General features: G+C 34.7%; 2 protein-coding genes across 2 annotated transcripts; one reads left to right on the top strand and one right to left on the bottom strand.

The window, feature by feature from the left end:
• Positions 1–3,046: 3,046 nt before the first annotated feature.
• LOTGIDRAFT_171004 (hypothetical protein) lies at positions 3,047–5,506 on the top strand (the record flags this gene model as incomplete). The annotated part of the gene is made up of 4 exons (XM_009046870.1): positions 3,047–3,107; positions 3,856–4,024; positions 4,665–4,810; positions 5,394–5,506. The coding sequence occupies 4 exons, from the start codon at positions 3,047–3,049 to the stop codon at positions 5,504–5,506; spliced, it is 489 nt and encodes a 162-aa protein (XP_009045118.1).
• Positions 5,507–6,770: 1,264 nt separating this feature from the next.
• LOTGIDRAFT_237470 (hypothetical protein) lies at positions 6,771–16,962 on the bottom strand (the record flags this gene model as incomplete). The annotated part of the gene is made up of 5 exons (XM_009046869.1): positions 6,771–7,677; positions 9,252–9,376; positions 9,988–10,237; positions 14,157–14,567; positions 16,736–16,962. The coding sequence occupies 5 exons, from the start codon at positions 16,960–16,962 to the stop codon at positions 6,771–6,773; spliced, it is 1,920 nt and encodes a 639-aa protein (XP_009045117.1).
• Positions 16,963–23,382: the final 6,420 nt, after the last annotated feature.

The following is a 23,382-nucleotide window of genomic DNA, read 5'->3' as shown; positions in this document are numbered from 1 at the left end:
TGTATATTATTTTTCGTACAGCAAGAATGTGGTTTTCCTTTGATCTCCCAATGCAATAAGTCTTATGGAAAATAATTTGTATTCATAAATTTGAATACCAAACGTGTGTTTGAAATATATACTATTGATTTTAGAAATAAATCTAGTGTTTAACAATGTCACTTGGGCCACGAAGAAATTTATATCTAGAGATAACAAAAACCAAGCAATAACATTTTCAATACCCTCGGGATATTTTAAGAACCCAAATTAAAAAATATCATTCTTGTAAAGTATGAAACTAGGCAGAGGTAATATCCACGTGAAGGGTTTTGCGTTTCCATCGCGCGCCATTTTGCAAGCGTTGATTCGCGACACATATGGCACACGTGTCACAAGTTGAGTGTTTCTTCCTAAATGCAATATTTATATCTTTAATCTAAAAGCAATATCTTAATCTACTTGCAATAAATAAATATAAATATAGATATGAATATAAAGAATAGGGATAAGAGATTAGACAATTCGTTTTGTTGTTTGAAGACGATTATTTTAAAGTCACAGGTTTGCCATTTTCCGGCTTCGATTTGGGTCTTGAATATAGTAGTCTTCAGAAGCACTATAAGTAGGAATTCTCTTTATAGTTCTATGTATGCCTTTTAAATGGTAGACTCTCAAGAAAAGACAAGTCGTCTTTTAACTTTCAAACATGGATAGTAGCACTGAAGGCTCAAATTTCATTTCGATGCTGAGCTGTGAACAATACTACTGAATGGCTTAGCTACAAAAATTCCCGTTTCTGAGACTAAGGTACGATTGTTCAAACTGATAGCGAATCTGTTCCTTTAAACATACACCAATCAACTACTCTGTTCTAGTGTCTCCACTTAAATTCTAGCGATTTATTACCTATAATCTGTGACTATATTATACAGTGGCTTTGATTTGTCACTTGTTAGCACAAATGTTACGTAATCAGACCATAGCTGCAGCATACCGAGTGTTGTGGGTACAAAGATCTTCGATATCATGGCATACGAAATTATCTAAATTGTGACACGATAGCAATGAGCCACCATTGATCTGAAATGCAGCCTCCGTGGTCTTTGAATGAAATAGTTACAAATTATGCGTAATGCTTACTGAAATGTATGTCTTGTGTTAAAATATACTTTCATAATAATTGCTCACGTGGCATCAAGATCCTTAAACATTTGTGCTTATGATTCATTTTGCCGACTACAATCTTACTTTAATTAGGTTATTTAGTGCTTGAATGAAATCTGTCGTCATTTTATTAGACTGATCTTTCCCCTGCTTCCTATAGGCTACAATTACTATAGAAAAACCATTTAACGTACTAAAAAGCATCTTTTCTGACCCCCCCCCCCCTCCTTTCGTAGAAACGCCACTGCTTCTATTGCGATTTATTACCGATCTTTGACTCATCACCTGTGCTATATGATATCATGCACTAAGCCTAACATTGGCTTTGGATGCTATGGTAGATAGTATAACAGGGCATGCTAGTATGATCATTATATACAAGCACCCGATTTTCCTGGAGTCGTTATTTTATATAGATTAATAAACAATAATTCTTTAATTTTAATATGTATCTACTTCCTTCTTGGGAACCTAATTTGTTTTAAAGGGACAGAAGCGCCATTTTTGGCCAATTGTAACAATTGGAATTTCATAACTAAGTTAATGTGTTCAGAGTTCACAGTCGAAATTTGAGCCTTCGAATTCATGTGTGTCCAGAATTTTCAAAAGTTTTCTTGACACTTTGTCATATATAGGAAAGACCTAGTTAGAAATAGAAAGTGAATTTTTAGTTAGAGGTATGTTGGAAGGTATTTTGTGATATTCGTGTAGTTTTAGTTCTTATGAAGACAATTTACATATAAATATATAATACGTATTCAAGATCTCAATCAATTCCAGAAAATGGTGAGCATGGCATTTAATGCATAGGCCTATAATATGCTATATAACGGAAAGTATGAATGTTCAAAGATACAGAGAACAGTTCTTGATACATGACAGTATTCTGTTGTAAGAATGTTAATATCTAAGAAAATATTTGGTTATTCCCCGACAAAAATCAGTAATTATGTTATTGATATACGACACATATAAACAATAATGCGAATCCAATTGAACTTCCTACTTAAGAATCAAAAGTCTTTTAAAGGTTTATTATTTCAAATTTGAATGGCTATAGTCGTCATATTTTTCTCACTCTACTAGAAAATTATAATAATATATTTCAGTATTCAGGAGATTGTCATTGGTTTTCTCAAATATTATAAGCAAATGTTTATGGGTAGTACAGGTGAATCAGTACCAATTTTTTGTGAGCTTAAGAATAACAATTATACTCAAGAAAGTTATTTGTACGTACACAAACTGGAACAGCAACTCAGGCTCCACCTGTATACTTTGGATTCAGTGGCGGCGCCAGGGGAGTAAATTGTAAATTTAAAGATATGTTTTTGAACCAAATTATGTGTCAGAATGCACTAAGTCAATTATATTTTACGAAAATTTCAAGCGAGACACTTCATGATAAGATAAGATTTATTGCCCATTGTGGGCGACATACAAATATAAAAACAGTACAACAATGTGAAAAGATATAATGGATATAGATATGATGTAGATATATGATGATACATGTCAGAAATCGGCTTTTAATCATATAGCCTGGATCATTCGATGGTACATAATGAAAGAGTCCAGAACTATCTGAACTCGGCTCCTTTAAGGCTGAACAGAGACAAACTACTTTCCAATTAATTACGACGTTTTGCTTCAATATGTTTCTTTCTAACCAATATAAACAAACACCAAACAAACATTAAGTCATTTTTTTGTAAATAAACAAGTTTTAAGTCAATTTGAACACGTGTTAATTTTACCTTGAGTAATCACAGACACATCTAATTTAAACAAGAGAACGAGCTCGCTATTTCCTTTCCAGTGGTAAAGTTATTTTTAGTGTAAGATTCTGAGGGAGGCGGTTATTGGAATCATAGTCTGTGCGTTGTTTTGAATAGTAAAAATGATTCGATATATTATTTTGTTAATTTGTGTTTGTGTCGTATTAGCACAGTTCAAACGAGGTAGGAATTTTAAATCATAAAACAAGAATATTTACATACCGATATATACCATCTAAGAAAGCTAGATATCAGTCGAACCCTTTTTTATTTTATTTTTTAATGTAGCACAGATAGCAGATAACCAATCTAAATAAAATTAGATAACAATTTCGTTTCTTTTGTTTTTTTTCTGGTATTTTTTGTATTTATTGTAATCTAACAAGTATTCTACCGCAGTTACGTTCTGATGACGTGATTTTTAACCAATTAAAGTGCTTCATTTGCGTATAACGGGGCTGTGGGTAAAATCTTGTTGGGTTTCAAATATCATTGATTTTGTGGAGTAAAAGCAATTGCAGACAATGCTTCTCTGCACAACTGTAGTCATTGTGTGAAAGGTATACAGCCTTAAAGATGGGTTCCCTTATTTTCTTTTATGAATAGAAAGTAGAGGTGTTTTAATGACTTGGAAAAATACCAGTTTGTCTCACATGTCCATAATTAATTCATAATGAGCTAAGTTAGAAGAGAATTACCAGCAGCATTCCAATGAGTGGCAGATCAAGAAAGGTCAAAAAGTCTTTTTTTTGTTTATCCAGACTGTACAAACACGGACATTTATGATTGGTTAAACTTTTAATTATATGCAATAAGAACATCATGATATGATTAAGAATACATGAATAATTTATTAGAAACACCAATTAATCAAATAGTTTGCTTAATTTGACACTAAAAAATAAGGAAACCCATCTTTAAAATATTCTAGGTAAACCCCGAAGAAAGTCAGCTAAACCTCGATGGGACTGTACAGATATTGTAGACGGTTTATACATTGGCGATTGTTTAAATTTCTATAGATGTAAAAATGAAACAACCGAACACTTACCATGCCCCGGTAATCTGGTTGTCAATGAAAGACAGATGTGGTGTGATTAGTAAGTACCTAACCACTCAAGTTGGTATGCACACCAAACCATATCCTTCGAACTTCGTCTCATGCCTTGCAACCAATAGCCGCCTTTCATGTAACATAGAATGGAGCGATTTGATTGTATTGTACGCTAGAAAATACAGCCAATCAGAGCCATCGACAGAAGGACTGTATACATTATGGATTAGTGTTTACAGATTTTTTGACGAGGCCTCTGGTTGGCTGTATCTGCTAGTGAACAATCCAATCAAATCGCTGCATTCCGTGATACAAGAAGGATGATTATTGCAGACAAGGTATTAGACGAAGTTCGTTGCTCGAAATCTGATATGATTAGTAAGTACCTATAGCAATTCTTGTTGAACTAACATTCTTGGTATTAAAGGGATTGTAAAGATGTTTTCTTAACTTTTTCATGATTATCGGGACACTGGTAGCATCTATTTGCATCATTCCGACTTTAAGTCTGACTTCTGTGGTTCCTGCATTTCCATTGAACTAAGCGTTTTATGATATCACTATCGCAAAAGGTGCTGAAGATATCGATTTGCTTATGAGATTTCGTCTGTACACACAAGCTACACCTCCATCGTTACTGATTATTAACTGTTCTTGTATTATTTGTGATAATGTTTATATTTTAGTAAAGATTTAGTACCACCTCCATGTGGTACAGCTCCTAATTGTACTGGTATTATTGATGGTAACTATCCGGATTACACCCGGAAATGCCAGTATTATTATACATGTTTACATGATGATTTTTATGGTTATACCAAATGCGCTGCCAGTGAGTACACGTTACCTTCCTTTAGTAGAAAATGTAAGATGTCAACAATCTTTTGAGAACCACGATGTTAAATAAGGTGAAGGTTGTTCCTGGCGCAGGAATACTTGCTCATTTTTCTGCCAGAACACCTACTGCCGCTCTGCTATTGAGATTGTATTTCATATTGATTTTTCGAAGTTGTTAGACCCCGTATAACTAATTCAGCATGAAAAAGCGGATTGATAAGCTATTATATAATCATCTGAGGGACGTCATTCACTTTGGTGCAGATTTATCAGACTTTTGAGAACAATAATACCAAATTAATACATGAACGTTTGGTCAATGACGATAAAACGTTGGTTACATAAATTACCTTCTGATATTTTCTCTTATTTCTATATGCATGTGTATTTTCAATTATTTTGCCGGCACCGTCCGCCTGTCCACATTTTCTCGAAAGCACTCACGTTCTGCTGTCAAAATGCCGAGCACCATCACGATTTTAGGGATGTTGGGGATTCATGATAACAGATTCGTTAAAGCTTGAGGTTTATTTAGTAATAAAAAAATGTTATCATAAAAAGCTTTTCTCTAATTTTAGATCTGTTATTCAACCCCGAGAAGAATAATTGTGATTGGCCATTTTTAGTGAAACCACCTTGCGGAGATGCAGCTGAATCTGTTTATCCTGTAAAACCTGACAGAGTTGGTTGAAATATATAAAAACAACATTCTCTCATCTAGTTATTTCAATTTATTCTGATATATTGCACTTGCATTATCACTACTAAGCTAGTTGGTGCATATCAGCCAATGCAAGCATTTTAGTTCACCAGGAACATTGTCGTAAATTACCGCCCATTTTCAAGTTCGTCAGTCGACTTTTGCATGTATCATTAAAGTAAATAATCCGTAAATTCAATATACCTCGGAACGTGCTAATCCAGTAGATAACTAAAACTTTGATTGGATTTTATTAGTCAGATTACTTAGTACGTCACGGTAATCAACAAATATTATCGTTTCGGACAGAAAAATATTCTGGGAAAATTTCGAGCAAACCAGCCAGCCTCCTCAAAGTACTCAGAGGTAGGTGAACTTCTTTCTTCAGCACTTCACTGCAGAATGCGAAAATTACAATTGACATAAGGCCACATGTTGAGTTTTAGAGTGAATAAAAAGACTTTGACGAAACTTGGTAAGTGTTTGTACGGATGAACACTATTGAAAATCATAATAATCCAAACATATTTAGTACGAGTTATTACCGTTATTCTTGAAAACGCGTTAAATTTTTAGCTCGTAAACACTCTAGAAGGCAAAATTCTTGAAGGATTTTGACGAAACTTGGTGAGTGTTTGTAATCACCTAAGAATGAACTCTATTGAAAATCAGAATAATCGAAAAATACTTAGTACGAGTTATTGCCCTTATTCTTGAAAACGAATTCAATTTTTAGCTCGTAAACACTGTAGAAACTTGGTGTTAGTGGTTATAATCACACAAGGATGAACTCTATCGAAAATCAAAAAACTTGAAAAATATTTAATATGAGTTATTGTCCTTGTTCTTGAAAACGCTATCAATGTTTATCTCGTAAACACTATAGCTCGATTCTTGTCGGATATTGATGAATATTTCATACTGAAAATGAAAAAAAAACATTATTGCATATGATTTTTTTCCAAAAACCCCTATAATTATGCTTTATGCACACAAGGATTCTTGACATGATGCCAGTTTTTAGCAACGAGGATGGACAACGCCATGTAGTGCGCAATGAGAACAACATTGACAGATAGCCTATTACAGATCAACATGAAGTATTACTAAAATACTCCCTAATCTGAAATCCTCTTGATATTAAAAAGAATAACAGAGGACATCACAAAATGCATCACAGGAAATCCAACATTATGCCTACACTTTGTCAAGACATTGGTAGCAGCAAGTGAACTTTCCATAACAATGGATGGTTTTAGTTTTTGTCCACATTTGTTTCACGAATTACCAACACAATATTCTTTATAAGTCGCTCACTTCGTCCTAACATGTCCACATTTTGGTATTTGACTGAATCTGAAACAGCAGGTCGGTAATGATGAAGGAATACGTCATTCGGATCCAAAAAACATTCCTTGTTAAAGCTAGAAACGAAATATTTTACGGCATGAATTTTACAAATCCAAATTTGTTGTGGATCAACTAATACTTTCGATCTTTCACCATGTGAATAAAATTCCGAATGGTTCGTCCATAAGAAGGTGTTTAAATCATATGTTTTAGCCAATTCCTTAAAAGGAAACAATTCTTTAGTCAGACCAGGAAAAAAGAACGCATTCTGAAATGAAAGTGAGTCACATGCCTTATGATCATCGACAATTTCTTTCCAAGTGTGATATTTTCTGGATACCACAAGTTCGTCAATATCAGCAAATAGAACATAGCGGGATACGTGCAGATTTCTCATTAAGCAGTCATGCATGTGTAAATATTGTGCATGATGATGCACGTCCTCGCCTGAGTTGGACGGAATGGGGAGCTTCCAAGGATGTATTTCCACAATGCCCTTCTTTTTATAATATTCCAGAATATCTAAAGCAGAATTATTCTCATAATCATACAAATCAAAATGATCTGTGCCCATTAGACGATCGTATTCTATCATTTGTATGATGTTAATTCTATTGGTATAATTGTACATTGGTTGAATACACCGAGTTACATTACGTTTAAAATGAGAATCTGCGTATTTGATAGTTAGTATATTCTGTGGATATGTCATATTGGTATATCTGTATTTGGTTGAGGTGGGAATTAATGATATTTCTGTTAAACGATCTTGAATGCCTCCTAAACTACATCTGACAAATCCTGAGCTATACCTGAAAAACAAAAAGGGAGGAAATCCTAATAAATCATAGGACATATTCTATAGATATACTACCTTTTTTCTAGACCGTATAGGCTAATAGGTGGGTTTTAAAACCCAACCGCCCTACCACCCCTACCGTAAATAAATAAAAATGCGTTAAAAGGGGTATAGTTTCATAATACGAAACGAAACTAGATTTGGCGAAATTTTTGTTGACTTCATTATTATGGAATTAAAATTATTTCAAAAATGAAACGAAACAAATAAATATTTGTTTTGTTACTCTAGGATATTTGTCTGCACATTTTCTGATTCAAGTCATGCTCAAAATAACAATAATCCGTTTTCACCTCCAAAAAAAGAGCACACAATAATACTTAAATAAGCCCTAGAAATTTATCACGATCAAGACAACGACAATGTCCTGTGATTTTTAGAGTTACTTCCCTTTATTTTTTTGTCGTAGGCGTCATGGAGTATCAAGGGAGAGGATCTTTCATACATTCTAAGTAAATCCTAAGTAATCAACAGTTGATTTGTCGATATTTACTACAAATAACAGCGTTCGGCATAACACGTGTAGATAGCACACGAGTGATATCATGACGCCAAGCCCCGAGAGCAATAATGAAAACCTATAGACGTGCGACTTTTATTACGCACTATTTTGTTAACTGATGACTGAATCCGAAGTGGAATTTCGAACGAATTTGTGAACAGGGGAAAATTAAGTAACAGTTCCAAAGTTAGTTGCTGAGGTTCAGAATGACTGTACAGCACCAGTATCGTGTCTCTTATGTTTTCTGGTAGTATTAGTCTACATTGTCTACAATACAAATAACTATTCTTAAATTGTAGATGAACCATTTGTGCCAAGTGCATGGTTAATTAAGATGAACTTTGAGTAAAAACAAATATTAGCAAAACTGTGTGCGATGAAACGAAAAAGCTGTTTTTGTCAAATTTGTTGATCAAACCTTTACCATTGGATCGATATTACAAAACTCACCCGGGACAAGTTTGGTTTTATTGCTAACAAATTTGAAAAAAATGACCATTAATAATTAAAACTTCATGCAAATAGTAAATGATATAAGATCTTACAAAAAATCTGAATATTTAAAGTCGGGTGTCCATATGCCTTGAAAAAATACCACTTTGTCTCACATTTCCATAATTAATTCACAATTAGCTTAATTAGAAGAGCAGCAGAATTCTAATGAGTGACCGATCAAGAAAGGTCAAAAAGCCTTTTTTTTGTTTATCCAGACTGTACATACGTGGATATTGGTTAAAACTCTTATATTAATAATATGCAATAAGAACATAATGATATGATTAAGAATACATGATATTTCATTAGAAACACCAATTAATCAAATAGCTTGCTTAATTTGACACTAAAAAAATAAGGAAACCTATCTTGAATTCTTAAATTGAATTAAGTCAAAACCAATATGATGATTGCACACTTTACAATCTATAAAGTCAAAGAGCATTGTAATGGAAACGCCCAAAAACATAGGATTCTGGATGGTATTTGAAATAGATTTCTCATTTGAATTTCTCTAAATTAGGACTTACCGAGGTTTTCTAAAATCTGGAATGTATTCAAGTCGTCCTCTTAATTTAATTGGCTTGTTGTCAAGATCCCAAACGATGCAAGTAAAAAAATACGTAGCAGGCGAAGCTGTGAATAAAACTGTTATCTGAAAATATATATTATTATCATTTTCCACAGCATTTCACAATGTTGATTGAAAGAAATAAGAACTAATACGGGTTAGGTAAAAGAAATATTTATACAGATGCTAGGTTAGATAAAAGAAATATTTATACAAATGCTAGGTTAGATAAAAAAAAAATAATACTTATACAGATGCTAGGTTAGATAAAAAAAAAAATACTTATAAAGATGCTAGGTTATATAAAAGAAATATTTATACAGATGCTAGGTTAGATAAAAAACAAAATTCTTATACAGATGCTAGGTTATATAAAAAATACTTATACAGATGCTAGGTTAGATAAAAGAAATATTTATACCCTTGCTAGGTTAGATAAAAAAAAAATATACTTACACAGATGCTAGGTTATATAAAAAAAAAGAAGTACTAATACTGATGTCAGATTTAATGAAAGAGGTACTTATACAGATGTTAGATCTTATAAAAAAGATACTTATGCAGATGCCAGATTTAATAATAAAAAAAGTATTTAATACAGATGGTAGATTTAAAGAAAGAAGTATGAACACAGATGCTACATTTAATAAAAGAAGTACTAATGCAGATGCTAGATGTAAAGGAGTAATACAAACCTGTATCTCGGCCGTAGTACTTCTATTATCGTAATATGCAGAGTATACATATGATGCGAACGTATCACCAACAGGCGAAAAACCCGCACTTGGATGAATTGGTTTCAGAAGATTTGTTGTTTTTAGAATGTGATAATCCGCAATGAATAAACCTTCTTTTATAAGCATTTTCACCATAGGGTATGCTATCACCAAGAATATTACGACAGCACATTTTGTTTTAACTCTATTTAACCAATTCCATATTTTTCTTAAAATATAAATGTAAGAATTATAGAAGTAGCAGTCAAAATCTGAGAGGGAAAGGTGTGGAGCTGAAAAACTATCCATAAAGAACTTTCCATATATTTCAACACTTGAATATACATTTATCCAAACATTTAACTGAGTATCTTCTAAGGGAAAAAGCCGGCTTTGGTTTAAGTTAGTTCTAAGCTAGATTTCGTGTGTTTCCACTACTGGGTAAATTGTCGAACCGTCACGGTTCGTGTAGGATATTTTGGATACTTATGCCAGTAGCACCTAATGCGATGGTTCATTGTTAGAAGACTGTATAAATGGATATATTATGGATTTATTAAGGATTTCTTTGAATCGAATTACGTCATACATAAACAACGGAATGAATCTATCTCGATAACTAGAGAGTTCGTAAAAGGGTAATAATTATAGTCTTGGTTAATAAGTCTCTCTCACACTGCCCCTGATAGCCATTCGAATGTCCTACATGAAAATGGATATCACAATAAAACAATTATACAATGATATAAAATGAACTAGATTTACTATGTTCAGCTGGTAGAGGATTGATAAATCAATGACTGTCAAATTGTCCATCACAATTGGCTAATATGTTTATCCATTCCTTTCGCTTAGCATCAGATTGGATTGCTACCAAACGACGTGGACGTTGACCTGGCATAGGTTCCACTGGATCTGGCACAATTGCTTGTGGTTCAGTTGGCAGTGGCTTTTCAAGATCTTTTACCGCATTTGATATTTGATATTTGGATAAGACGATGAAGAGTAAATGACTTTCCATGACCGTTAACTCTTACGACTGCACCTTTCAACAATCCATCGGTTCCAGCAATGAGTTTCTCGACTTTACCTAGCTTCAACAAAGTAAGTGGTTGATGTTTATCAGCAATTGAGACGGTGTTTGAAGATCGCCTTGAGCATGTTCTGTGACCATTACGGAATTCCAAGAGATATTTTCATTTCCACCGAGACCAAAAATGACGCAACACCATGTTCATATGAAAATGTCTCTTTCTCAAATTGCTAGGGAGCTCTGGGTTATAATCTTCACTGAAATCTGAAAGTTCACTATCTAGAGGGCCTAACAAACGACGTCCATATAACAATTGAGATGGAGTTAAAGGTTCCTCGCAGTCTTCAGATGACACATATGAAAGGGGTCTACAATTTAGAATTGTCTCTATTTCAACTACTATATAGGATAACTAGGCATTTCCAATGGTTTTCTTTAAACAACTATTTGTTGATTTAATGAGTCTTTCAAAGATGCCACCCCACCAGGGTGCCTTTTCCAAATTGAATGAAAAGTTTCTATACGATGATTTACACAATAATGTCTTACAGGAGAGTAATCTGAGAATAATTCAAGGTATTCAGTATGGCGGGGGAAAGCGGCAAAAACCTACTGCTATGTAGAAATGTCTAATTCAAAACACAAATATAGCATAATGCAATACCAAATACCTTGATCTTTTGCTGACGCGTCATAGACTATACGAAGTTTTGTTGTGTCCTTATCAGCCCGAATGACACCATGATAAGGTAGATAATGGACCTTTCCCGCTTCCCCTAGATCATTTTCATCTACTCATTCTAAGATACCGCTTTTCAGCTGATTTCTATGACTTGGTTGTACTGACGTAATACTTCTGGTTCTCCTTGCAACCTTTTCATTAGACTATTAAAACGTTTCAGGCTGGTGCTGTAGTTGTCAGGAAGAAAAGGGTGAGGAATTTTCCGGGGCAGCTTGACTTCATTATCTTCCTTATTTTAAAACAGATGGAATCACTGAGATCTTCATAGATTGACCGTGGCTTAATACCCAATGATTCTAAGTCCCAAAACTTATGGAGGCAATTTTCAAGTTCAGAATTTTGGATTACAGGATTAACCTCCTCACTCAATTTGGTTTTAAACTTCAACACATGGGTTGTGATTATGTTTGTATTTTGATGTGGATCTATATCTGCCGTGTGTAAAGGGCCTGAGAGTACCCAACCTAACTTGGTACATATTGCTGAAAGTCCATTCTCCCCCCGTATTATACCCCCAGTTATCAGACTCCAATACTGATCTGCACCGATAAGCATATCTCTACACCAGATTCCATATTTGAACTATCTGCAAACTCAAATTCTGAGAGGTGGGGAAAATATCTCTTAGCTTGAGTTATGTTTTGAGATGTCAAGGGGTCACAGATCAAAGGGAGTGGCACTTGTTACCACAAGAGGAGTGTATATTAACATAAACGACATCTACAGTTTTGGTTGACTCTTCTGTAGATCCAAATGTTTTCATTAAAATATCTTTCTGGTCAACTGTGGGCAGTTGGAGGAATTCTCGAACTCTAGTTGAGAGATAAGTTCTTTGGATCCCACAATCAAAAATTGGTCTAATTTTAACCTCCTTATAACTCTATAAATAACACAAAATATATGGATATACTACTTCTGAGTTTATTACATACTACGTTTTGAAACACATACCGGTAACGTTGTCAAGTAAATAATGCCGGTAGCCTATGTGTTTCGAAATATAGTATGTAATAAACTCAGAAGTAGTATATCATATATCTTGTGTTATTTTCTTTTTCTTTTTTTTTTTGCCTTCCTACTTCTATATGTCTTACAAAGAATATCTTATAACTCTGATTTGGAAAAAATACAACACTTTCAGCGATCTGCAGTAAAACAGGTGTTATTGATTCCACATATACAGCACAGTTGCACCATTTTTTGTTGGATCTTGAGATTGTTTATTTTGAGCCGATTGATAATTTTGGTTGTCTCCCCTTAATTGATTATTGTTCTGAGGTTCTTGGTTAAATCCATTATGCCAGGGCTTGTTGAATATGTTGATTGGAATAAGGATTACTTTGGTATTTAAAATTGGCACCATTATACTGTTGATTACCATTCCATGACTGGCTGTTTCCTTGTTGAGATTGAGAACCATATTATGATTGAATCTGGGGTCAGAGGCGTATGTGATAGTTAATTATGCAAAAAATAAACAGCTGCCATTATTTGTTTACTAACAACATGGCGGCTTTTGCCCTTAACCGAAAGTTGGGCCACATTACATTTTCGTCGTCATTCAATTGATAGCGGAACCGCCGTGCTTGCTCGCTAATCTGAAGGTCCAGGGATAAGTCTAGATAATACCTTCGGATTTTTCAACCCGGCTTCTCCCTGTGATGCAGGTGATAGGGGCTGATATGAAAAAAAGCGTTGTGTCGTTTTGATGGGACTATAAACCGAGGCCCCGTGTGCTACAGGCTATCCACATGGAAGATCCCTCGGCAGTTGAAAATCGAAAAAGAGCAGGCTAATGCCACTGGCAAATTTCCAAAAGGTAGCCCTGACTCAAATTTCCCGCATTTCACCTGCATGGCGTTGCCCGTCTTTGTTAGTCCACATGATGCAGAAAACTCCATTCATTTCATTCACTTGATAGCGTCCGATTAGTCAAATAGGATGTCTATATGAGACAATATTTGAAATTTCCTGTTAGTAACACAAATCTTTCAGAATAAAGACAATAAAAAACGCTACATACCGCCTCATTTTGTAACATTTTTTACTCTTTCAGAAAGCCTGCTACCACAAGCCTATATTGTGCGCCTTTGTCAACTAGTCACGCACTTAAAACTGTCAACTAGTATTTTCATGACTACGTGAACTCTGCACAGCTATAGTCATCGCCAGTATACTATAGGGTCTATTCAGTTCTACACACAAACGGACAGTTTTATGGGTCAATAACTTGACTGTTATCATATATATATTATACATGATTTCACCTGCTATAATGTTTAATTTAAGTAGATTCAAATGAAAATATTAATAATATATTTATGTACAAAATGGAGTTTTATGTAATTCGAGTCAGAGAGGGGTTCTACATACTTAGCCTGTCTAAGTCTTTGTTCATCAGTTGGAATGTCCCATTCGTCTATTTTAGCCAACCGTAATTGCTCTGCATGAGCTTTGGTCGTTTTTTTGCCTGTGAGTTGACTCTTAATTCTATACGATACTGAAGATGTTTTTTCGACAATTCTATAATAAGGTGTCCATCGGTCTTCAAGTTTATTCTTCCTTAAGAAATTCTTATAATAGACCGGGTCACCAACTTTAAATTCGATGTTCTTAGTATTTTTATTTGCATATTTAGCCTGTCTTTTCTTAGCCTTTTTGACATTTTTATAAACTTGTAGGAATGAACGATGTTGATTTTCCAGTGCGATCTGATGGAAATCACCTTCACCTAAAAACTTACGTCTAGGTTTGAGAATATTGTCTAACGGTAACACTGGATCTCTACAATAAAGTAATGTAAATGGAGATTGTTTTGTGCTAGCGCTTATATTGAATCTCAAAGCTGCAAGACTCTGATTAAGGTGGATGTCCCAAGTGGAAATGTCAGATTTCAACCGTTTAGACAAGATATCGTGTAACGTTTGATGACTTCGTTCAACTACACTATTACTTTGAGGCCTATAATAAGAAGTACAAATATGTTTTATATTTAAAGTTTGCATCGTTTCTTTCATGACTTTATTTACATTTTCTGTTCCATTGTCTGTCACTATAGCCAATGGACAACCGAACCTTGGAAACATTTCGTCAATCAGTAAATGTGCGACGTTTTGTGCCGATTTATCAGGAATTGGAAATGCTTCAATCCAACCAGAGTACATACATACAAAACTGGCGATGTACTTATTTCCTGATAAACTTGTTGGGTAAGGTCCCGATAGATCCAATGAGATCTTAGCCATTGGATATGGTGGTATACCTGTTTCAACTAAGTCTGGTTTATTTTTAGTTGTTGACCTTGCTTGAGAAGTGACACAGTTTTCTACATACTTATATAGTTGTTTATATAAACCCTTCCAATAGTATTTAGTACGAATTAGAGCATAACATCTGTCAACACCACTATGTCCATTCTCATCATGATACTGATTAATGACTTTACTCGTCAAATGCTTGGGGACATAGAGTCTTAAATTAAGATCACCATCTGGGTCAGATATATAGTATAATATGTCATCAACAACTATATATTTATTATTGACCGCAGGTTTAGGTTTCCTTTTTCTAATTCAGTCTTAATATTTTGTAATTCATCATCTTTTATTTGTTCACTGACTAAGTCTAATTTTAGTGGGTCATCTTCGGGGTCACTTAAACTTTCATTATCATTCATATCACAGTCTGCGAAATTACCTGTGTTAACCTTATTAGAATTTATCACATTTATTTCGAATGCATTGTCGTTTAATCGAGGTTCTATCTCCTCGTCGTCATCTGTTAAATTGTCAAAAGTTGCTACTGGCACTCGTGATAGTAGATCTGCTATCGAGTTGCTTTTGCCAGGAATGTATTCAATTTTACAATTATAACCTTGTATACCAAGGGCCCAAAGCTGAATTTGTTTATTTTGAAACGGCGATTCTAACAAGTACTTTAATGGTTGATGATCAGTTCTAATAATAAATTCTGCATTATGCAAATAATAGTCAAGTTTTTGCAAGCTATAATGTATAGCGTAACATTCTTTTAACACAGTACTATATTTTACCTGTGTTGAACTCAATTTATGACTCAAAAAGTAAATTGGAGTTTCGACTCCATCTATAATTTGTGCTAAACATGCACCTATGCAAGTGTCACTTGCATCAGTGTATAAAACGTACGGAAGATTAGAGTTCGGATAACCTATAAACGGTATAGTAGTCAGACTATTTTTTAAGAAGTCAAACGCAAGTTGACATTCCGTTGTCCAATTAAATCTAGCAAATTTCTTAGTTAAATGTATTAATGGTTCTGCAATCTTACTGAAATTTGGTATAAGTCTTCTATAATAACTCATCCCTCCAATAAAAGAACGGGTCTCGGTAACTGTGGTGGGAGGAGTCATAGCTTTTAACGCTCTCACTTTATCTGGGTCAGCCGAAATACCACTCTTAGTAATAGTAAAACCTAAATATTTCGTCTCTTCTTGCATGAATGAACATTTACTTGCCTTAAGCTTTAGGTTATGTTGTCTTAATCTATCAAAAACTAACTTTATATGTTTAAAGTGATCTTCTGGTGTTTTTGAAAATATTAAAATATCGTCAAGATAAGCGACCGCAAAATCACTGAGGCCTTCTAATACTCGTCCAACTAATTGCATGAATACTCCGGGTGCATTAACTAAACTAAAAGGCATGACATTAAAATGAAATAAACCTCTATGACATGTAAATGCAGTTTTTTCTTTGTCATCTGCATGCATCTGCACTTGCCAGTAACCTGCTCGTAAATCAATGAGGCTGTACACTGAAGATGCATTTAATTGTGCTAATAGATCATCGATTAATGGGAGAGGGTAGGAGTTGATTTTAGTGATTTTATTCAATGCTCTGTAATCAACACAAAAGCGCCTCCCTCCATCTTTCTTGTCTACGACTACAATAGGAAATGCATACGGGGATGACGAATGTGCGATTATCCCTGCACCTAGCATATCATCAATCTCTTTGTCAACGATTTTTGTTTTATTTAACGGTGTCCTATATGGCCTTAATTTTATGGGTGGATGGTCACCAACATCAATCTTCATTTTGACAGTATCTGTCTGTCCAAGTTCGGTATCGCTCGAGGCGAATATATCTCTATATTTAGTAAATATATTCATTAGGCGTGACCGATGGTTGTTTGGCATTTTTATATCTTTAAAACATTTAAATCATTAGTTTGTTCATTACTAACCTGGTTTACATCTAAAGGTGGGACTAATTCACTTACGTCGTTATGATTGACAGGGTCTATTTGACCTATTAAGCAACCTCTCTTTAAGGTCATAGTTTTGTTAGTATTATTTACTATCGTAATGGGCATACGTCCATTGTTTCGTTCAACATTTACTGTTGCAACTAGTGCATTTGCACTATTATTCCTGGTTGTTTGCTCATGAAACCAGAATCGGTTCCTTGTATTTGTAGCATGGGCGAATTCGGGTTTAAACATTTTGCCCTTGCTACACTCATTCAACTACTTTGAGGATGTAAAACAACATTTTCAGTCAACCGTACAAGGGATGAAATATGAAGGTCGTGTTGTAGCGGAACATACGTTCCATAGATCCTTAGGCATTTGAGGTCGAAATATATCCTCACATTTTTCTCGGCTAGAAAGTCTCTTCCGAGTATCAAATTTCTATTCATAGAAGATACAATAAAGAGTTTATGCTTCATTTCTTTGTTTCCTATTTTAAATTCGAAATCGGCACTTCCATCAATAGTTAAAGATTGTCTGCTCACGGAACGTAGAATTACATTTTCTTTTTTGAGTTTGGGTTTATATTTTAAATTTTGGTAAACGCACCGGTGCATTAAAGACACTTCTGCACCGGAATCAATTAATGCCCTATAATATTGTTTTTCAAATTTTACTAAACATGTACTCGGATTACCTGCCAAGGTTACTTCTAAAATTTTCTTATTTTTAGAATTTCGTTTTGACTTACAATTTTTGTTGAAAATAGGTTTATTTGTTGAAGTTACTTTCTTTCTCTCCTCGTTAGTCGGTTTACGAGGAGAGGCTAATGGTTTCCCGAATTTAGTCGAACTTTGCAATCGACTTGTTTATGGCCTAATTTACCGCACCTCCAACATTTAATTGGAGGACGGGATGCCCTAAATGTGTCCGCACTGTTAACCTGTCTATTGTTAGGTTTTCGTCGGCAATCCTTCGCCTCATGTCCATGTCTATAGCAAATTCTGCATTTCCTGGGTCTGAAATGGTCAACCTCCATGGGTTCGTCTCGGCTAGAACTATCTTCGTTGCGCGGGAAATTGCTTCCCGTTCTTAATGCGAACCGTGTTCTCAAATTTTGCTCAATAGTAAGGTCACCGCTAATTGCAAAGTTTTGGGATTTTCCCGTAGAATTTTCAATTTTAAATAATTTTCTTTCAATCCGTCAACAAAGAACCCTACTAGTTGCCTTTCTATTTCTAACGACGATGTTCCTGAATATGCTTCCGATGCTAATACCAAAAGTCGCTCACCAAAAAATTGTACGTTTTCATTATGATTTTGTTTAACTTTTCGGAGTAACGCGAAAGCATGTTGTGCATCAGTTACTTCTGCAAAGCGTGCCGAGAGTTCATCCTTTAGCGTAGGCCAATCTGCTGCGGGATGGGTATCGAGATAGCGCCTAATAAAATTAGACACCACCCCTTTACTCGTTTGATAAGCGATCAATTTCATCCTATCGTTTGGAATGGATGCTAACACCGCATACTTTTCAATGGATCTCGTCCATTCCCTAAACGCTTTGGGCTCCCCCTCAAATGAGTCTATTATTGTTACCACCCCATTAGTCGATATCGAATTTGTAAGTCTATTTAATTGGTCAGATAAAGTGTGGAAGAATGTGGTTTCTTCTTCTGTTGACATGTTCTCGGATTATGCTCAATGGACAGTGAAACAAAATTAACTTAACGATAGGAGTGCGTTTCCTCTTCTGTTCTTTTTCCTAGTTCCTTGATCTTCTTGCCCGTTCAGAATCCTGGTCACTCGCACCAGAAAAGATAGGTATATGACGATATCCCCTTTTTGCGATCCAATGCTGGTGGTCCCCGTCCGTAAATAAGTTGAATAACAGTTTTCAAATATCTTTATATAAATATCAGACTTCACGTTGTGTTCTTAAAGTTGACATTCAATAGAATAGCATCAAGAGAATAATTTAAAGTGTATTTCTAGTCGAGAATAATTTCGAATGCCTACTAGTCTTAAAGGTAGCCAAAGATAAGACTTTATGAGTAATAACGTTTCCTGTTAAGTACTGAAGACAGAGAGTAGTCTTCTCATATTTATACTCTCGACTGTATACGTCATATCGACAGGAATGATAATCTGTTAATCTTTTAATGTTGGTACTTAAAAAAATCAGCCATTAAATTGTACCTTTTTGAATATGAATGACCATTATATAACGGCCACGAGTCATAATTCATGGGCTATTAATTTCTATACCAATTTCATGATCCAAAGCGCCGTAGGCAATAACACATTAACCTACTAACAAAAATCTGAATACGGGCGGATCTCAGTTTTGTTACAAATAATTGCATTATATATATTTTTAAAGACTATTGGGATATTACAGGAAAATATAAAAAGTTACTGCCCTGTTTATAATTTAAGAGCAGTGCTAAATATGACGAGGGAAAAAATCCAATTAACACTTTTTCTTTGGGGTTGACGTCACTTTTCTTTTATTCCTATGACCCTTTTGAGGTATAAAGGGTTGTTTTCTTGTACTAATCTCAAATTTCAAAAATAACGTCGTCAACTGTCTTTAAGACAAACATAAATCATACTATATCTCCTCGGACATAGTTCTTTTAAGACTTGGTACAGATCTACTATATTCAATCTGCAGTTAGTCTAAATGAGCCAAGCGACCTATCACTGGTGATGGAGGCATCCAGCATCCAGTTGTCTGCATTACAAAAGCCCCGTCCCGACTACACGATCAAACATTTTTTTCAAATCATCGTCATAGTACATAAATTTGTATGAACGTGTTTGTGGACAAATGTTTGATCGTCTGGACGGCTTTCCCAACAACGTTGAATATGGGCTAACGTGTTTGAAGCTGTTCAAATTTTTAGCTGCATGTTTCGTCTTCCCAACAAATGTAAGCAACATTTCAATTAGTTAGAATTATATTCAAATCCGTCTTTAACAAATCAGCAGTCGTATACACATCATATGACTGCATCACGTTTGCTTTTAAAAATAGCAACCGACACGGATCAAGTGTGAACAATGAATCTCGTAACTGTATCTTTGCAATTAAAGGTAGCCTACCACTACGGCCGTAACTCCAATCAAGACAAATAAGATAATGCATCGTGCAGAATTTGACGAAATATACAAATGAAATAAGTCCACCAAAATCCTTGTAATGAAAGCCAAATTACGGACCTGACCAGTTTACCCTGTGATCAAATTACTGTGACCAATCTACCTTGTGATTACTCCTCGTCGAAGTTCCACCACCAGCTTATTACAAGTCACTTTGCGCTGGGTGCCGAAGATGATTTGACCAATGAAATGTCTCGTCTCTAAAGTTAAAAGTTGCGGTGATACTATGTTTGATGTATTAATATTGGTGCCTATGGGGTTATAAGGGCATGATAAGATTATCGTTTGATCAATAATTGTAGATGAACCAGAAAAAAGGAAGAAAGCCATAATCGGCTCGTGAAAGGAAGAAAGCCATAATCGGCTCGTGAAGCAAGTATTTATACGGCTGTATAGCTTACATTTTTCTTGCTATTTCAATATCTTTCATAAGTCATGATTTCCAATTAGTTTTGTTTGATGTACTGTTTGTATATATATTAATTACTTTAATTTCATACATTTAACAATGGTTTAGAATAATATAACTTTATTTCTTAAGCTTCAAATAACATTTAGATCACAATTAACTTTGTTGTACAAAAGATAATTGGTTGTTTATTTCTAACAGATCTCATCATTGAATAGATAAGATCGTGGGCTAACCATCTTCAGAATATCAAGCTATTTCGATCTCCATCTTATACCTTGACACCACTAGAGTCTTTTCTTTTATAATATGCGTCTGTAAATGCAGCGATTTGATTGTATTCAACATTGAAAAGATGCAATCGTGAACTAACAATATATGTGCGTCTGTAAATGCGGCAATTGAAATCATTAGTATCTTTTCTTATATCACGCGTACTATTCAGTCAAATCGAAGCATGTACAATATCGAGTGATACAAGAATATATTCTCAAGATAATAAACAGAGTGCTAAACATTTTCACAATGTCAAGCCTTGACTAAAATATAGTCTGGTATCAAAATAGTTTGTAAATGAAGCGATTTTATTGGATTGTACGTTAGTTAATACAGCCAATCAGAGGCCTCGGCAGAAAGTATGTGAACGCAAGCCTTTTGCCGGGGGCTTTGATTGGCTGTATTCGCTGGCAAACAATCCAATCAAATAGGTGCATTCAGTGATTCAAAAATAATAGTGGCTATTATAGTCAGACATAAGTACGAAGTTCGTAATAGCTTGACAATATAAAGATGACTGTGTTATAGCTTGACATTGTGAAGATGACAAAATAAACGAATAAATGTTTGTTATTTTAAGCTGTTATATTCAATGTATTAAAGTGGGAGTGTATGTTAGCTTCATTAAAAAAGGAAATATGAATTTCAATAGCAAATAATAATTATATTGATTTACTAAAATTTTGAACTTCATTACTGTTCGAAAATCCTGTCTATTTCTGAGATTTAATTTATCATAACATTCAGTTTTAATATCCTTTTAGACTAAAATAAAATTATTTCAAAATATACTCAGTGAATTGGTGTATATATACGCCTACAAACTTCGTATGATGTGTCGTTTTTTTTAATACTGCAATAGCGTTTCTAATACTGCGTTCAGACGACAAAAGTTAGGCCAGCTTAACTATCAACTGTTCTTCGAGCCTGGTTTTTTTCAGTCGTCTGAACGCAACCGGTTAAACTTAAGCTGCCTTAACTTGCACCTACTTCGAGGGTAGCTTAAAACCTGGCCTGGGAAGTTAAACCAGCTTAGTTTTGCCGTCTCAACGCTTCTGGCTAACATTCAGTCAGATTGTCATGTCTGCAGGTACGTGTCGTCTAAACAAATTCCTGCCATTATTATCTATGTCATAATGCGCATGCGTAATGGTATTATGACCTCTGATATTCCGAGGTTAATGGCAAGGCTGGCCTAACTTTTAAGTCCGTCTGAACGCGCATCAAAAAACAGTAAACCCGGCTCGAAAAACGGTTTATAGTTAAGCTGCCTTTACTTTTGTCGTAACATGTTAATTGAAAAGCTCATAAATGGTGCTTGGTGCCCACAGTTTAAATTTTTGTGGTCAGAATGTTTGGACTCGAGACATTTTCAGATCTGGAATATTTTATTAACGCTATAAGAAACTTTTTTGCCCTTCCTGACGTCATAAATTGGACTCGTTTTGTCTCAAACGGACTACCCATAAATGGTTTTTACACGGAAATACCACACACGAACGTAGTTTACAACCATTTCAGACCACATTTAAAGGTTTAGAAATGGCTTTAAATGTGATTTGAGGCCTTTGGAGAAACATGTATCCTTTCTAAAAATTCGAAGAAGTGGTTGTGAACTACGTTCGTGTGTGCTATTTCTATGTAAGAACCATACGCAGTTTCGTTAGACAGTCTACCGTGAAAGTTCCACTAGTGCTTTGATTCAACTTCACGGAAACAGCAGAGGATGACAGAGTGGTTTTTATCTGAAATTACAGAAACCTTAAACGAGAACCAGGAAATTGAAAAATAGCCTACAGGTTCAGACACTGCAACAATTCTCCAATATACCATTACGGTATTTCATATCTATCTCATGATTTGATTTCATGTTCATTATTAGTGAAGGTATATGTATGTCTACCTTTGAAATCTAATCTTAAAGCTCATAGAAGTTATTACCATTTACCTGTATCACTTTTAAGAATGAAATCTGACATCAGGTTGTCAAAATAGTGCGTGATCAAAATAAAGACTAGTAATATCGGTCTTAATACGGAAAGGGTAAAATGTCTATAAAGTTCACTTACAGTGATTTTATCCCAGTTTCAATGTGATTATAGAAGAACTGAGCGTCGCATTTAGTTTTGAAAAGTATTACGGGTAGCATCTGCAGTTTAGTGATTAATTCAATATTTTGACAACTATATCCCTTTGTACGTTAATCGTGACATCGTGTGACGTTTTCATCAATGGTAATTTTAGCATATAATTGGTCGATGATCATCGATCTTCAATTTATGCTGAATTCGTTTTCAAATATTAAAGAATTGTAAATTTTGAAAGTGTTTAGAGACGTCGAAGCTCGCGTAACATCGAATCTATTCCGATCGAAAATTTCAACTGCGACCAACTTATAAATGCAAAACTTGAAATCTCATTAACAACTTAAGCTAATTGGACTCGATTATTTTTTATAGAGTCAAAGCATTAATCTTTCAAGACAAGGTGTGCGAGGCTACATATTGAAATTGTGGTAAA

Source organism: Lottia gigantea (assembly GCF_000327385.1).
Source record: "Lottia gigantea unplaced genomic scaffold LOTGIsca_108, whole genome shotgun sequence".
In the NCBI taxonomy this organism is placed as follows: domain Eukaryota; kingdom Metazoa; phylum Mollusca; class Gastropoda; family Lottiidae; genus Lottia; species Lottia gigantea.
Note: the sequence above shows the minus strand (reverse complement) of the source record. Positions and strands in the feature narration are given on the sequence as shown.